The sequence below is a fragment of the Argentina silus genome (assembly GCF_951799395.1).
Source record: "Argentina silus genome assembly, chromosome: 17".
Lineage (NCBI taxonomy): Eukaryota > Metazoa > Chordata > Actinopteri > Argentiniformes > Argentinidae > Argentina > Argentina silus.
The window spans coordinates 3,763,869-3,782,053 of NC_139671.1; the positions used below are offsets into that span (position 1 = coordinate 3,763,869).

Here is an 18,185-nt window from a genome sequence, read left to right on the forward strand (position 1 = left end):
AAATCCTTTGCAGTAAGTAGATACAAAGGCGTTGAAGTCTGTTTAATCACTAAAAAAAGTTGTTTGAATTTTCAGTCCAAACCCAACGGGTGTGGCTGTGTGTGATATCTCGCACCACACCTACTGCTCTCTCTCCCGTCTCTCTCCGTCTGCTCTTGTCAGGGAGAGATGCGCCCCAGCAGAACTGGTTAATTAAACGTTTTTGTTATTATTTTGTTATTTTCGTTTAGGCTATACAGTGAAGCATGTATTCTTCTTTTGGCTCTATATTCCAAAGGTAATCAAATAATCAAACATTTACTATGAGGTTAAAGTATAGATTGTCAGCTTTATTTAAGGGTCATTTTGTACATGTTGGTTCTACCAGTCAGAAATGACAACACTTTTTATACATTGTCCCCCTATTTTAGGGGACCAAAAGTAATGGAGGTAACTACTGACAGCAGAAGCAGAATGTATTCCGAAGTGTACAGAACACTGAGCTGAGTACCTGCCCTTGCATAAATCTGTGCACGTGACTGTGTGTGGGGATTTTCGGCTTGAACCAGAGACAAGCACCCAGACTACATTTTAATGAAAACACCTTGCCTCCCTATTCCTGACTGCCTAGCCATACTTACCATTGGTTGACCATTAGTGCCAGTGAATATGTGGTCATATGAAGAAATTAAAGTCTGTCAGTATGTAATTTTTAACATTTCAATCAGTCAGTCAATCAATCAATCAATCATTCAAAATGTCAACATTCAAAGGCTAAATTCTTTCACTAAATGAAAACAAAATGGCTATATTGGCTTTGGTACAGAGGCATGAAAATTGGTAGACTGGTCTGGTTTGTTTACATCCATAAGCACTGCGCTAGCGCATACATCCGATGAATCGGTCAGTGTTTACTTTTCTGCCTCAGTTGAGACGTGCCTCTGTGGCTGGCTGGGAGGCGCAAAGCACTATGGATGTTGTAGGAGTTCATCATTCTGACAGATTACTTCCTGGTCCGATAAAAGGCTATTTTTTTTCACTTATTTTATCAAATCGTTTTGTATCACCTGGCTACATTTAGACAACAAAGACCACCAATAACTTGCTATTGAGTCATGGTGACAATCGGTGACATTTTCCTTTCAGTAGCACTGTCAGCATCTGTCATTGTACGTCAATGGCTTTTTTTTTCTTCTAGAGGTGAAACATTTTTTTTTTTTTTTGCAATATCTACTGGACTATGTGAAGATTGTCACGAGAATAAAGAAGTTGAAAATAAAAAATAAAGAAGTTGGCTTCATTGGGGTGATGGGCGGAGCTTGTGTAGATTGACAGCAGACAAACATATTGCGGCGTTGCAAACATCTAGCTAGTGAGAACGTTCTGGAGGTGAGTGGAAGCAACTTTGTACGGCAACATTTCTCAATGGAGAACGGTTTACCGTAAACTCATTCTTGAACAAATACTTGACAAATGATTAAAACATAGCCATCTACTCTGACCAATTGTGGGATTATCCCTACTCTCCTGTCTTGTGCTCAGCGTTGTTGACTAGCGCTATACCGTTAGTTAGCCTGCGGTGGCACCTGTCATTTGCATTCCCCAATTATTCCAGATTTGTCCGTCTGGTTTGTTCCAGATACCCCATTTTTTGGGCGTCTCGGGTTTTCTCTGCGGGTTCCAGTTGTCCCCACCGAGGTCGGACTAGTGTTTCGGCACCGTTGCAGTGCCGCTCTGCTTTCAACATAACTGAACTGCCAATCCGCTACACTTCACTACGTCTCTGGGCGACCAGCGGTGTGTTTATGTCTTTGTTTTACGAAAACGGTGAGTATCCGGACGACAGGAGCGACGGATGGGAAAGGTATTTTAACCTCAATTGTACTTTTATCCCTACTTCTGTGTCTGTCTTCATGTTACATGTACACCTGGTTGTGTTTGAGTGGTGTAATTCCCCTATGTGGACCAATATGGCGGCGTCCTTCCCTTGCGCACTCTTCGCTGTGACGCACTCTGCAGCACAGCTCAGTCGGGGCCTGGCCTGCCTGTAACCCTCTCACTTGTCATGTGTGCGATGGTACATGGCATGTTCTCTGGCACTCTGCAGCCTACATTGCAACTGTGTTTGGTTTGTTATGAAACCTAATTCACATGAGATTGATCCATGTTTTTGCAATGTTTTCTCGTGTGCGTTTGCCTGCCCAACCATTCATTCTGTACCAGGGTTTGCCAGCTGTTGGATGTTGAATTCAGATTTTGCTTAAAAATGTTACTGTCAGCTTGCCATGTCTACCCAGTGTTTTTGTTAAAACAGAAAGAACCTTGATGGCAATAAATCTGATTAGTTATTCCAACTTTAATTAACAATTTAGAATTAATTCCTAGATGGATCCTTTAGTTATGTGATGAGTCATCACTAAAAAGATAAGGCTTTGGGATGCCTGTGCACCTGTAATATACGTGAGAACCTGTGTGCAAGCAAGGGTGGGAAACCCATAGTGATTTGTCAAGTGCCTGCCTCACAATATGATGGCGTCCAACTATGTATACTGTATACTATATACACTGTTTTGCCACGATTTTCAGGATTGTCCAACCAGTGTTCCTTTCTCTCTTCTCCTCCCAGAGCTGTTGCACAGCTGTTGGAACCTGTGTGGGGGGAACTTAGCCTACAAGCGCGGAGTTTGCAGCCTCAGTGGCAAGACCTCTTTCATGTCCAAGCCCGAGTCCTCTTGCAGTCGTTTATGTCACCCCCCCTTCGCCAGACAGAGGACACCAAAAATTTGCAATCCAAGATCTTCCTGTCGTACTGATAGAGCCCACGGTGAGCCAAGATGTCCGTCAACGTCAACCGCAGCGTGTTGGACCAGTTCTACCGCTACAAGATGCCCCGTATAATTGCCAAGGTAGGTGCTGGTGATCAGAGCAGGCAGAAGTTACCAGTACTCTGCCTACTCAGCCAGGGTCAGCTGTTATGGTTAGGGTAGTCTGGTAAATTTGCGTCGTAAGGCAGGTCCGGGCGAGAGGTTGGACATTTGGGATATGTGCCCCATCGTCTTGTAGCTGATTTTTGCAATTCATCTAAAAGGTGTTATATGGGGCTTTCCTGCTTTAACAGTACAGCTCGCTGTGGTGTTATTTCGAGCCACTAGGTGTTTTTAAAAAAATAAGAATATTCGATAATTGGGGTGTATTTGCATGAATGCAATTTGGAGAGAACAAATGTGTAGAAGTTATCCAGATGACATGTTGGGTTTTGTGAGACCAACGTAATAGTGAGATAGATGGCATATATCATACTCCACTGTCTTTCTGTGCCTTTCATGTCAGGAGAGCCTCCATTTTGCACATTGGGAAGGCAATTCTGCTGTCAGAATGTGACGCAGCAGATTTCCTCAGTGTTGTTTTCTCCCCATCCGTCCCCCAGGTGGAAGGCAAAGGGAACGGGATAAAGACTGTCATAGTCAACATGACCGACGTTGCCAAGGCTCTGAACAGGCCCCCCACATGTGAGCATACCCACCCCCCACACTTCCTCCTCAGTACCAAGCCTTTTGGGCACTAGTCTTGAGCCACTAGATTGGCACCCGTAAATCGATACATATCTGGACTTCGGTTTAAAAATCTACCTTTCCTTCCACATCCAGATCCCACCAAGTTTTTTGGTTGTGAGCTGGGCGCCCAGACCCAATTTGACGCCAAGAATGACCGCTACATCGTCAACGGGTCCCACGAGGCGAACAAGCTCCAGGACATGCTGGACGGATTCATCCGCAAGTTTGTGCTGTGCCCCGAGTGCGATAATCCAGAAACTGACCTGGTAAGTGACCTTCATGCCAGCGCCTCTTTGTGAAATAAGGTGTGTCAAAAAAACAAAACAAATCCTCCTTCAGGGAGTCGTTATCGATCGAATCTACTTGTCCTGCTGCATAAGAGGATGACCACTGGCTCCCATGTGAAATAGAACATTGTATTCATACATATATATATATATATATATATATATATATATATATATATATATATATATATATATATATATATATATATATATATCATTCATTTTAAAAGTAAAACATGTATGCACCGATCCCAGATTGCCCCTTTTAGATCATGGGTGCCAAATAAAATGCAGAGGATGGCATGGGCGAGAAAATGGATCTTCTGTCCTAGAGCTGGCTCAGCAGCTGACCGATCCCGCTGACACCTAAAACCCTGACTCCTGTCTCGATGAAAATGCCTCGCTTTATTCTGTTACAGGTTGCGTTACGTGTCGCGCCTATTATCAAAATACCGCTAAAACATTTCCCTCGCTTCTCCACGTTGTCATGTTTGTGACAGCTGCCCATTTTACAGATGATGAGCCTGATTTAGATAGTATGCGTGATGACCACAACAAACCGTGTGCGAGTAGATAGATATTTTTAAAACGAGTTGGTCAAAGTTAATACTTAATATTCCTAATACTTAAATTTAAACAATTCTCTGTTGTTCATAAGCTGGTATGCTACTCTCCCTCTTTCCGCTCTACGGCAAATCCTTTGTTCCACAAGCTGCAGTTCGCTTTCGGGCAGGGACATTGTTTTTATTGTTGTGTACTATACTTTCGTATTCTGATCAAATCGTTAACCCTAACCCTTTCACCTGATCATACCGTGCACACAAGTTCTACTATTTTCGCGGGGCTGCTGGAACACTTGATCAACGAGTAGAGCGGTGCAGATCTCTTCTGGTTTTTCTTGCGTCGCGATTGATACGTACGATGATCTATTGAAGAGTGCCAATTAAAGTAGTTCAAAAAGTAGCTGATAATGAGTTGGTTGACGGCTTCTTGGCTGCTCATTTGTGGAACACGCTGGCACTAGTTTTAGCAGTACATTGAGCAGTAACACTGGTGAACTGATAACCTTACAGGATGTAAATTGTTTATGTATGATAACCTTGACACTGTTTTAGAGACGGTGCACCATGACGTCCCTACCACAGACATGGTTGTTATTGTTGTCTGCGCACTCACGTCATCTCAGCTGTGCAGCTGACGAATGTTTGGCGAGATTTTACAACAGTTTGCGTCATGGCATCGGATCAGTAAATGGCACTCCCTATCTCAGATTCCTGATCCAGCATTTTTAGGCCAAGATCAGCCTGATACCGGTGCTCAGTGTTGGATGGGTGCATCTCTAATCAAAACATTCAGAAAATCTCTTAGAAGTCATTAGAAACTAGGTCCACTGTGATCACGGATTGCTCCCCGTTATGAAAGAGGCCATAGACTAGAAAAGTTGAGTTATCCACTAGCGGGCATTCCTGGCACCATCTGTTGTGAGCTCAGTCCACCATGTTAACTTTGCTAGCTTATATGCCATTTCTTGTGGGTATTTTGTGTTCATGGATAAATGGAAAACATGCCTTAACATGTGCACCGGTAAGTGAATATTTTCAAGGAAAGGCGGCAGAACAGTTCTTTTTGAAAGTATCCAAACATGGCCCGTCACTACCGCGAATGTTGTTTTCTCACAACCTCTAACTAGGAACCGTCACTCCGTTGTTTTGCAGTGAGTCACGTGATGGAATGTTTTTCGTCCAAACAGCCTTGTCTTCTGGTGTGGCATCCACAGTGGGGTGGTGGGGGGGGGGGTGAACTTGATGCCCCCGCACCCCTGCTGTTTATTTTTTTTGCTGACCGTGCAGGTCTCTCATAAGGTCAACACTGTCGTTGGTCCCTGCGGGGGGAGAGAGAGGGGGGGGGGGGGGGGGGTGTCTCTTTTGCAGTGATGCATATCTAGGCAGGCCTTAATATGACCACATGCCAGGGCCATTGCTAACGAGAGAAAACAATTGAATGGAAGGGAATGTGCACCGTGACTCTTTCCAACGCGCTTGTCATTGTTTGAATGAGCTGGCCTCACTGTTCAGTTGTCCAGTCAATAAAAGAAAGTTGCACCGGATTGTTATTGAAAACTGGCTTCAATATCATCCGAAATGGTGGTGCATTTATATAAGTTACACATGGTTGTTTCATAAAGCTGAGGGATTTGTCAGTCATCCAAAGGAAAGATGCCTGTGAGAGACGGGCAGGAGGGCAAAAACTGTTCACTGTCACTGCAGCAGTTACTGCAACTCCTCCTCTCTGCGGTGTGGAGATGCACCGCTCTTGGAGACATGTCACATGATCCCTCAGTGGGACTCGGGATGCAGCACCAAGCGAGGATATTGTAACTCTGGTCTGGTCCCTATGCCAGGGCATGTCAGCATGTCTCTGTGGTAGAATGAATTTGCTGCTGATTTCTCCCGGTAACCAGATAAGAATTCAGGCCTTGTAACCTCTACTATAACCTCAAAAGGATGTCAAAATTACCTTGTGATTTATTTTTTGTCCATGCTATGATCTTGATTCTGAAGTATTAATGGTGGGTGTTTACTGTGAACAGTATGCCTATTCAAAATGCATTAATACCATACAAACAAATTGAGGTTGACCGGTTTTGACATAATTGAAAATCATATCGGCAGTATTTTGAAAATACCTCAAAATGCCAAAAGCTGTACTACACGTTCCTCTTTATCCCCCCCCCAGCACATCAACCCTAAGAAACAAACCATCGGGAACTCATGCAAGGCATGCGGGTACAGGGGCATGCTGGACACGCGGCACAAGCTCTGCACTTTCATCCTTAGGAACCCTCCAGGTAAGCAAGTCTAGGAACCATTAGGGCTAGAACAATACGATCTGTGTCAATATAAATTAATCACCCAGATACAATCATGTATTTTTTGTTTTGTTATTGGAGAAAAAAGTTCTCGAGGCTGCAGCGCAGCTGTTAATAATTCAAATTGTGCAAGGGTAGTCTAAGAAATGGAAGGTAGCATGTGATGTGTATTGATCATACTGCAAAAATGTAACTGGAGCAGTCAGTGTCAACAACATCTCTGTGAAACCAACTGACCAATAGGAACAGAGGAGGTGGCGAGTGGAAGCATGACTAACCCTGTTACACAATGCAATGATTCAACCCAAACTACTGGAGTCGACCGTGTCTAACGACTGACTCCATGGGGTAATGCCCTATAATGGGGTAATGCCCTATAATGGGGTTAAGCCCTATAATGGGGTAACGCCCTACAATTCACCCTCTCTCCCCTTCTGCGAACAGAGGACATTGGGTGTGCTAAGAAGGAGAAGAAGAAGACCAGAAAGAAGGACAAGGAGAACGGCACTAGTGGTGGCGAAGGAGGAAACCATAACGACATCGACGCCCCTGAGGCTGTGGTGAGTGCCACGTCATCGCGCCGTGCTAGCCACACCCCCTTCAAGAATTTTAAGCTGAAACTGTAGGTAATAAGTATATCAATATACAACCATTTTGGTTAGAAATAATAAGCAATTTTGTTAAAAGAAAGAAAAGAAAGATGTTTAGACCCGAACTCAAAATCCTTATGAGAGATGTCCTTTTGATGACCCGTAATCGATCTGATGTCATCGAGGTGAGTTCTCTGCCTGTTTTTTTTTGTAAAAAAGGGTAACGCCCCCTTCGAATGGAGGTTTGTAGTGTGTTGCTAGCCTGTAAGAGCAGAGCCACCGCTGTGCCCACAAGGCTTTGCTATATTATAGCTAAAGGTAATCGGCTAAAGTGATTTTCTTGCAGCACAGTAAATTCCTATGAAGACAACCAAATTATTTTGTGAAATGCATTGATCAAAGGAACTATACCAGGTCTCCAGACTAAGCTTTTCCCCTGGTGGCACCAGCACATGATTTGGTCGCACTAAATTCTGTCACGCAGTAGAAAAAGTAGGCCAATCATCTTAGAAATGAACTTGCCATTGCGTTCAGAGACAACTGGTGCTACAGTATGTGTATGCTAAATGTTCCTCTTATCGTTACAATGGTGTTACTGTTTACAAAAATGTCTTTAGGGCTACAAATTATAAGGCGCTGCAAGTCATGAGAGAAAAGCTAAATATATTTTCTTACTGGACGCTGCTTTGGTGAAAGTCTCCGCTCTGTGTACATGTGCATCCGAGATACAACATCCTCGTATTGCCACACAACTTACAGGGTCCAAAATTAACACCTGCTATGAGCTACGAAAACCTGAAGAGAATCAGAATGGGATTGAGATGAATTAGCAAAACGAGTAAAACATATGATGCCAAGTCATTCAGCCTCAGTGTAAACACAAATACATTAGATATTATATGAGGGTGCGTGAATGGGTCTTTCTCATTCAGAATGCTCACAAAGCTGTCTCCTGTCAGTCAATGGAATAACAATGACTGCCAGAGTCATCTTGGACTAAACATCTCTAAGTACGGATAGGCCTACATTTTCATTGTGGCGGGTAAACTCTCAGGCCGAGAGCCACAGAGGTCCGTCAGTGGCTGAGCTTCTCTTCCCGCCCCCTCCAGGACGGTGACGATGACGACGAGGACTGGGCGGAGGAGACCACGGAGGAGGCCCAGCGGCGCAGGATGGAGGAGATCAGCGAGCACGCCAAGAACCTCACCCTCAGTGAGGACCTGGAGAAACCCCTGGAGGAGAGGGTCAACCTGTTCTACAACTTTGTCAAGGTGACGCCCCCCTGTACATACAGATGTTTACCCGTCGACTCCCTAATTTTGTCAAGGTGACGCCCCCCTTTATACACAGGTGTTTACCTGTCACCTCCGGAACGGTTTGCCTTAGTCACCTCCGTAACACAACTGTCTGTTTTGACCGAAGTTCTAACACGGATGCTAGTGTCACACCTAGTCTGGTCTCCTTCTGTAGACTGTCCGCTACTACAGTCGGTCAGTGTTTCAGATATTAATTTGTCAAACGACGGCAGGACACTGTTGCCGTGACAGCGAATCTATTTGCCTTTGTCGTGGGGGGGTATTACACATTGGCAAAACAACCACCAGGGGTCATCTTTGAGCAAATCTAATGGATAGGCTTACTGGACCTCAATGACACGCATTGAAGTTGTTAATATTGTGTTAGAGGGAAGATCTCGGCATACTCTGAGAAATATATTATAGAACAGTTATATGTACATAATGTGATTTATAATCCAATTGAGTAATTTATTCTCACAATAAACAGGTGTTTATTCAAACGTAATTTGCAAGATGGGCTACTACAAAACCCATGGTCATTTCTTAATTAAGATTATGTATTGCAGGGCAAACGTCAGATTAATCGCCATTGATCTTGAAATTGACAGTTTTTAATCATCCAATGGGGCCTATAGAAATTACTTAGGAACATGTTGACAAATGAGTCCCACTGAACATGAGCAGTTAACCAGAGTATGGCTGCAGGGATTCGCTCAAGCATTAGTGAGGTCGGGCACTGATGTTGGGCGAGAAGGCCTGGCTCGCCGTCGGCGTTCCAATTCATCCCAAAGGTGTTTGATGGGGTTGAGGTGGGGGCTGGGGTCTAGTTTTTCCACACCAAACCCGGCAAACCATGTCATTATGGACCTCGCTTTGTGCATGGGTACTAAGGGGCCTCGCCCAAACCGTGAAAAACAGCCCCAGACCTCCTCCACCAAACTTTACAGTTGGCACTACGCATTCGGCCAGGTATCGCTCTCCTGGCATCCGCCAAACCCAGATTCGTCCGTCAGACCGCCAAATAGCGAAGCGTGATTCATCACTCCAGAGAACGCGTTTCCACTGCTCCAGAGTCCAATGGCGTTGTGTGCTTTATCTAGCAAGGCAGAAATTTGACGAACTGACTTGTTGGAAAGGTGGCATCCTATGACAAGTCATTGAGCTCTTCAGTACGACCGATTGACCCTACTGCCAATGTTTGTCTATGGCGATTGCATGGCTGTAGGCTTGCTTTTATGCACCTGTTAGCAGTGGGTGTGGCTGAAATGGCCTAACCCAGTAATTTAGAAGGGGTGTCCACATACTTTTGGCTATGTAGTGTGCATTAAGATAATAAATATCTTCATCCAAATTGGCTGAGACAAATGAACAGACATGCGCTCGACAGAGCTCGAATTCAGCGTCAGAATGATGGGACGGCAAAGTCACTTTTAACCCCCCAACAGCAAAAGAAGGAGGACTGCGCCATCGACTCGTCAGACAGAGAGATCCTGGCCGAGGCGGAGCGTCTGGACGTGAAGGCCACGGCTCCTCTGATCCTGAGCGAGCTGCTGTTTGACGAGAACATTCGTGACCAGATCAAGAAGTACAAACGCCACTTCCTGCGTGTGAGTTGCCCCAGCTTACGCCTCTCCACTGTGTTGTTCGTTATGGTTCCATTCATCACTTAGGCGCTCGGCGAACTCATGAGGTCAACGCCGTAACAGTAGTTTGGCATGATGACTGTTCAGTAACATTAGTGGTCTGGAGACATGAAGATCAATGCTGGAACATTTCTTATCAGACATGTTGTAGCACTGATCTCATCTTACACATGATGTCAGTGTATCTACTCTTATTCTTGTGGATCAAGAGTAACAAATACTATTGTATTTATATTCTACACTATTGTATTATGTGTGCAGTGCCTTCAGTAAGTATTCTCCCCTCTGACCTTTTTCCATATTTTGTTGTTGCAACCTGACTTTATAATAGATTAACAAAATTGTCATTAATCTACACAGAATACCCCATAATGTCAAAGGAAAAAAATATTTTTAGAAATAATTAATTAATTAAATGAAAAGCTGAAATGTTTTGAGTCAATAAGTATTCACCCCTTTTGCTATGTCTTCAAGTCACTCAATAAGTTGAATTGAGTGCAAGGATAATAGTTAATGTGATTTCAGAATGAATATCTTTTGTTTTTATGCAGTCTCTGATTTGCATCGGAATCAATTACACACTGTGGATCAGGTTGTCGTTATAAACTGAGCAAATGGAGAGGAACAAAACTGTAGATTTTTGTAAGTCTCCCCAGGCCTCATGGTAGCATTCATGAGCAGTTTTGTTCCTCTTCATTAGAAGATGGGTAAATTAGAAGTAACCATTAGAGGATGGGTAAATTGTGACCATGAAGGGATGCACATGGTCAGAAACAATACTCAAATAGGCTGTGGCATTCAAGCGATGATTGATTGGTATTAACGTCAGGTTGTAACAAAATGTGGAAAATAGGTTGTAACACAACAAAATGTGGAAAATATGGGGAGAATACTTACCGAAGGCACTGCATCTCCACAGACATAAGGTCTCATTTACATTCCCCACATGCTGGTTATGGATCAGCTCATCCTGACCGTGGGTCCATTTCTTCTTCTCTCCTCTCGTCGCCAGTTTTGCCACAATGACAAGAAGGCCCAGAAGTATCTGCTGGGGGGCTTCGAGTGCCTGGTGAAGCTGCACCAGACCCAGCTTCTGCCCCGCGTGCCCCTGGTCCTCAAGGACCTCTATGACGCCGACTTAGTCGACGAGGACGTCATCTTTGCCTGGGCAGAAAAGGTAGCGGCGGTGAATTCGCTTTAGGAACTTTTTGTTTCTTTGAGTCTAGCAAACAAACAGAAGACAGTTGTCTGTGCATATAAATACATTACAAACAATATGAACTGACACCCAACCATAGACCCCAAAAAAGCAAGCCATGGAAAAACTCCCCTGTGGGGAAAAACATAAGGCACTGTGGCAAGGAAAATCCAAGTGTTTAATGCAATGTTTTAAAATTACTTTCCTCATCCTTGTCCATCTCAGCTTTAAATGGTCCAACTCCGATGACAAGGGGCGAGGACCTCTAGATGAAGTGTAAATACAATTTGAAGTTTGCCTGGAAAGAACTGGTTCTTAAGTGGGATCTGAATTCTTTATTTGCACTTGAGCATAAATATCACGCACTTTCAAATCCTACCTCTTTAACCTGTAAACCTGTGGGTCTTTATTAGGTGTCCAGGAAGTATGTCTCCAAGGAGCTGGCCAAAGAGATCCACGCCAAGGCGGCCCCCTTCGTCAAGTGGCTGAAAGAGGCAGAGGAGGAGAGCGAGGGAAGTGAAGAGGAGGAAAATGATGATAACGTGGAGGTAAACGGCCTACTCTGCTCTGCTCAGTCACCAACAGACAGCATGCTGCTAGACTTAGGCTAGCTAACCAAGAATTTCTCTTCAAAACCATCTGGATCGATCAATGACAGCATAGATGTAATACTAACAAACATATGAAAGCATACAAATGATAAACACTTGAACAAATCAACTGCAAATAATAAACAAAACCAATAAGAAGTGTATATAGGAAAAATCTAAGTCGTGAAAATGGTCTTGATTTCATTCGATCTCAACTCACTTGATGATAAATGAGCTGTACAAGGATGTCTGGGTTGATCCAACGAACATGTATCTCGCTCCCCTCTCCCCCCACGTCTCTCAGGTGGTGTACTCTTCTTCTGCCCGCGAGCTGAAAGTGGAGACTGTGAAACCGGAGACGCGCGACAAGGAAGTGGATGACATTGACATCGATGCCATCTAGTAGCAAAAGGACTCCACTGGAGTTTGGAACCTTTTTGTAAAGTGTTCTGATGGGGGGGGGGGGGGGGGGGGAACTAAATAACAGCATGCCTTTGGTCCCCCTCGACCTTCTCCTCCCATCCTTCCCTTGCGCTGCTTTGCTGTACCTTCCAGTAGCCGGATAGCATCCTCTGCTATAAGCTCTGTACTCTGGCTAACCTTCCAGCTACATGAGATTGCACCTTTACTTTGTGCCAGTTACATAGCCTGCTTTAGGGGGTTGCAGTTGTGTTTGTATTATGGGTGGAGTGTGTGTTTTTAGGTTTGATGCACATGCATTTGTTTTCTCCCTGTATTTTTTTTTTTTTCTCCTATCATTAAAGAATGTTTGCCGGTTATGTATTTTTGTGTGTTTTTTTTTTTTTTAAAGATAAATATTTGTGTAGTTGATGAACAACTTGGTCACTTATGAGAACTTTGTGATCGGTAAGGGCCTGGGAGCGTACGTCAGGCCTGTCTTGGTGTTAAGTACACGTCACTGTTTCATGACCAGCTCTTATTCTATTGATTGACAGGCAGACTTGTAGGGAGGCCACCAAAGCTGAACATTTGATAAGACTTGAGTTAATACACCTATTAGGTAATACACGTAATACCGCTACAACAGTATGGTTACTATACCTACTACCAAACCTTCAGCCAAGATCTGCTTTCTAAATCTACAAGAAAGCATTGGCCTCACATGGGGCCACATAATCCACAACCATGCTGCAGGAATTACTACAGTGAGCACAGAGGACATCCCCTCTTCTCGTAAGATCAAACAACCTTATGTAAAGTATTTGGTTACTTAATCGTCAGTGGGTTTTAGGAAGCAGTGATTGGATGTGTTGAGTTGAGAACAAAGGGGTCAGTGTGACCACACACACCAAGTTATGCAATGGGCCGTTGGTTTTGTAGACCCTCCTAGCCCTCAACTAAAACCACAAGGTGGCACCATTGACTGAAATTTAAACGAAGATTCATTACACAAGCAAAAGTATTATTGAGTCCAATTGTCAGCCGTTTGCCATTCAAAACACTAGGGGGAGCTGTCTGCAAGTTAATTACGAATCTGAACAGAAATTCCAACACACTAATTCACCAATCATCTAATGGCTACTTCCAGCAAGATAATGCACCATGTCACAAAGCAAAAGTCATCTCTATTGGATTCAGATCCCAGTCCTTTGGGATGTGGTAGAATGGGAGATTCACAGCTTGAAAGTGCACCTGAAAAATCTGCAGGAATTGCGTGATGCAATCATGTCATCATGGACCTGAATCTCAAAGGAATGTTTCCAACATCTTGTGGAATCAATGCCACAATTCATCTTGTGGAATCAGGCTGTTTTGAGAGCAAAGGGAGGCCCTACCCAGTATTAGTATAGTGTTCCTAATAAAGTGTTCAGTGAGTGTAGGTGTTGTGGATGGTAGATGAGGTATGTTGTTGTTCATTAAACACACTTATTGTATCCAGCCACAACATTTTGACCTCCAAAGGGAAGGTCCCCTGTGTCTAGAATAAACTCCTATTGTTACTGTTCATACAGGGTGCTGCGAGTAGAATTGTAGGAGTCAATTTATAAGGAAAGAAAATCACAATTTATGGCACTATGAATCCTTTCATGTCTCGACCAACCCTCAAAAAGTGGTATAGAAGTCACTTTGCACTCTTATATAATATAAATTCATACTAAACTACACCTATAAAGCTTTTAAACCACGTACAGGTAGAAAGACCTGAAAGACCACAATGATGCAAGAAGGCCCAGAAGTTTTTTGGTGAATTATGAGTGTTTTGCTGTCATATGTTTCTCAAACGATGGGTTGGGTTGTGTTGATAGTGAGGGAAGTGTTTGTGTGTGTGTGTGTAAGATAGAGAGAGACAGTGTGTTTGTGTATACATATGATTGTGTGTGTGTGTGTGAGTGCGTGGGATCAACCCAGCCCGTACAAAGACACCTTTGTACTAATGAGGTGAGGTCAGTGTGACATGTGGTGAACTCCCAGGCTCCTCTCTGGTGCCTACTCTCCCTATGACAGGGAGAGTGAAACTGCCTTGTTGTTGCCCTGGAGACCATCTTATGGTGAATGCAGATCAAAGCTGTTATTCTCAAGTGAAGAGAGAGAGCAATATTTAAATGACTTTAGCAGTACATCATTCTTGTATCAGTCTTACTGTCCGTAATAGTTTTGTGTACCTCCTTTCCAGTTGTTGTTTTTTTGTGTCCCCCAACTTTTTAAGACACACTCTGTCCCCACTCCTTCTCTCCCAACCTCTTTATTTGTTATTTTCTCTCTCTATTTCTCTCTTTCATGTCTCTCTCTTTCAAAGCTCTCTCTTCCTCTCTCTCTCTCTTCCTCTCTCTCTCTCTCTGAATAGACCCTTGTATGGTTTGTGTGGGCCACACAGGAAGTGAACTGCTAGAGGTGCGGCTCATCCTCTCATGTGAGAAACACAAGACAGGATGCTGCCTGTGTGTGTGTGTGTGTGTGTGTGTATGACTAGGATAGCTACTCTGAGCTCTGGATTGTGACCTCTGCAACACAAAGCTCAGTAAAGAAAGCGATTCCCCTAAAGTAATTATCATAGAAGGAGATACCACTTTAACATATCAACCCCATCATTCATCACATACACCAACACACTGGATGCATTGTATGCCTATCAGAACAACCTAAAATCCTATCACTTTGGGATACAGGAAACAAGGAGAGGAGAACAGTTATTGTTTCAAAGCAAAATAGGGTGGGGTAATGAATGCTTTTGTTGTGTACATAGGCTAGACATCCCTTTTGTTTTCAGGTGAAAAACACTTATAGGAATGCACAATAGAGAGAGAGAGAGAGAGAGAGAGAGTGTGTGTGTGTGTGTGTGTGTGTGTGTTTTCATCCAAGGCTACACTTACTGTCTCACTGTTAGTAGTATTCATTGTATATTGTATTGTTAGTATTCTTAAATGTTATTTCTATCCTTGTATTTCGCTGCACTGTTGAGAGGTAGCCCATCAATACCATTTCATTGCAGGTTTTACTGCTGTATCCTGTGCATATGATAAATACACTTTGATTTGATTTTGTGCATGCGTGTGCATGCTTGATGGGGATCAAATGGTGTCTTTTAATTAGATAATTTCATTAATTTAATTAGTGAGCTTGCTTTAAAGGTAAAGTCCAACTATTGTTCTTGCTCATACTTTTTCTTATTATGAGTGGGCTTGCTTCAGCAAGTCAAACTATTGTTCTTCGACATACTTATTATTATTATTCCAATTCTTCCCAGTGCTACTTTTAAGCTATTCACACTAGTCCAACTTTAAAACGTGCAAAGAGGTCTAACTTGCGTCCTGGCTTTTGGTTTTGATACTCATTAATATTTTTAAACTACACAAACTTGAAAGTGCACTTTTTAACATGGAGGTCGATGGAAACCAAAAAAGACAATTTTTAAACCACCATCTTACACCTTGTAAGCTATCCACACCAGTCCAATTGGCTTGACAGGTGTTTCTGGTTAGTCAGGTGTGTTCCGTCACATCATTTGTGCAGGTATAAGAGAGCTGTCAGTGTCTAGTATTGATTCTACGTTTTGCATTTGCCTTTGGAGTTTGCTATTGGTGTCTGTCAACATGAGGACAAAAGAGATGTCAATGAACGCCAAGGAAGCCATTATTAGGCTGAAAAATCTGAAACATAGCCAAAACCTTGAAAAATGAACAGTTTTAAACATCATTAAAAAGAAATAAAGCACTGGTGAGCTGAACAATCGCAAACGGGCTGGTAGGCCAAGGAAGACGTCTAACCCTAACCCTCATCATAATTAAGAAAAGAAACTGTCCCACAGCTCAAGAACACTCTCCAGGAGGTAGGCGTGAAGGTGTCAGAGACTACCATCCGCAGAATATGTCAGCAGCCAAACTACAGATGCTTGCTGCACTGCAAGGTGCAAACCACTAGTTATCCTCAAAAAGGATGGCCAGGTTACAATTTGCTAAAAAGTACCTAAAAAGTCTGCAGAGGTCTAGAAAAAGGTCTTGTGGACAGATACGCATGATTAATATTAGCATGTACCAGATTGATTGCAAGTAAAGAGTTTGGAGAAAAAAGGATCTGCCCAAGATTTACATCTTCCTCATCTACAGCCTCATCTGTGAAACATGGTGGAGGGGGTGTTATGGTTTGGGCATGTATAGCTGCCACTGGAACTGGCTAACATGTCTTGATTGATGATGTAACTGCTGACGACAATGTTGTATTCAACAGAAGTGTACAGAAACATCTTATCTGCTTGAGTACAAGCAAATGCCTCCAAATTCATTGGATGGTGCTTCATCATACAGTAAGACAATGACCCAAAACATAGCAACTAGGGAGTTTTTCAAGCCATAAAGTGGAACGTTTTTGACTGGCTAAGTGAATTTTCAGATTTAAATCCAATTAAACAATTTCCTTAAGATTTTAGACAAAAGACATCTAAACAAACAAGAACAATGCATCCTTTGCATGCTATAACTGCCTGAAATCTGTGACCCTTTGACCCCACCAGACGCCGGCTATCTTCTCTGATGATGCTCTGCCAGGCCTGTACTGCGTCCATCTTCAGCTGTTTATCCCCAGTGACGTTCCACTTTACCAGCATATCGGAGTTGGATGGACTGCCCCTTTAAATGACTTTTTACAAAATAAGACTGTGCAACCCCACGAAGTTTCTTCTGAAACTTATTTTTCTAGTTATCCATGGCGATGGAGGGGAGGCAAAAAACCCCAACAAAAAACCTCTATCTAACAATGGAACGGAGGGGGCTGGTGGCAACTGTACCATTATGTAGGCTAACACAGTATTTCATGTCTTGTGCAGCAGGTAGATTTTTCTCTCCAATAATCACCCTAGCAACAACAAACAGCGCGGCTCCGGCTGGAGCGCCAATAAGCTTTAAAGCCGTCTCTTTCCTCACTTCCTCTGGACGCATTGGGTTTGGCTTGGCACTCTTCAGCTAGTAGGCAGCCATCTTGGATGTAGCAATCAAGCAAGCCACCCTTACTTTTGAGATTGGAGGACTTTAACCGAACCGTCTTGCGGAGTACCAGCACCTTTGCAAAGCGGGGCAGTGCGCGTCTGGAGCCGAACATCAACAGGAACTCAAACCGACAAAACTGGCTACAAATTCTGAGACCGGTTTTACGTGAACTCCCCCTCCCCTCCCCCTTTTCCTTGTCTGAACGTTCTGTGCAGTTGTTGGGGGGGCCTGTAGAAGTATTGTTACAGTTTATTTTGCATTACAAAATACGTTTCCGAATCGGAACACTTTCAGCTCAGGGTTATGGTGTGTTTTTGGTCAACTTTGTGTGGGCAGTTGTCTTTTTCGCATTCTGTCTCACCGGTATATGGTGAGTTGTGCAGGCCTACAGTAATGAGGTTACCTAATTAATCTTTAGGCTACTGTATACATCTTCCGGCGTGAATTGTGCTGGGATTTCGCCTCGGCATTGTTGGTGCGGATGAATAAGTCCATGTTCTTCAATAGCAGTTCTAGACCTGCTTTCCCGTTGGACTAAAGTGCATCAAAATCAAAACGAGACTCGTCACAGAACCACTCCGGGGAACAAGACATTAAAATGTCAACCAGAACACCACTACCTACAGTCAATGAGCGTGACACTGAAAATGTAAGTATTTATTAGACTTGATTTATTGACTTTCAACTCTTTCAGCTGGTGAATAAGTCCTGGTTTGTGCTTTTGTGTTTAGGCTCG

At 43.4% G+C, this 18,185-nt stretch overlaps 2 protein-coding genes across 5 annotated transcripts in view; both read left to right on the forward strand.

Moving 5' to 3' along the window:
- Positions 1-1,307: 1,307 nt before the first annotated feature.
- LOC310818101 (eukaryotic translation initiation factor 5-like) lies at positions 1,308-12,787 on the forward strand. Of its 3 annotated transcripts, none has more exons than XM_083688874.1 (12): positions 1,308-1,368; positions 1,619-1,843; positions 2,606-2,885; positions 3,407-3,488; positions 3,627-3,799; positions 6,557-6,668; positions 7,134-7,249; positions 8,389-8,550; positions 10,023-10,184; positions 11,233-11,397; positions 11,832-11,966; positions 12,313-12,787. In XM_083688874.1, the coding sequence occupies exons 3-12, from the start codon at positions 2,814-2,816 to the stop codon at positions 12,409-12,411; spliced, it is 1,278 nt and encodes a 425-aa protein (XP_083545000.1). In that variant the 5' UTR covers positions 1,308-1,368; positions 1,619-1,843; positions 2,606-2,813; the 3' UTR covers positions 12,412-12,787. The 3 variants fall into 3 exon arrangements, with proteins under 3 accessions (XP_083545000.1, XP_083545001.1, XP_083544999.1); XM_083688875.1 differs by having other exon boundaries at positions 1,619-1,806; XM_083688873.1 differs by having other exon boundaries at positions 1,619-2,885.
- Positions 12,788-17,436: 4,649 nt separating this feature from the next.
- LOC310818254 (MAP/microtubule affinity-regulating kinase 3-like) overlaps positions 17,437-18,185 on the forward strand; it is a 43,766-nt gene continuing 43,017 nt past the window's right edge. For both annotated transcript variants that reach the window (XM_083689108.1, XM_083689109.1), the window contains exon 1: positions 17,437-18,098. In XM_083689108.1, coding sequence (XP_083545234.1) covers positions 18,048-18,098 — 51 coding nt within the window. In that variant the 5' untranslated portion in view covers positions 17,437-18,047. The remainder of the gene's footprint in view (positions 18,099-18,185) is intronic.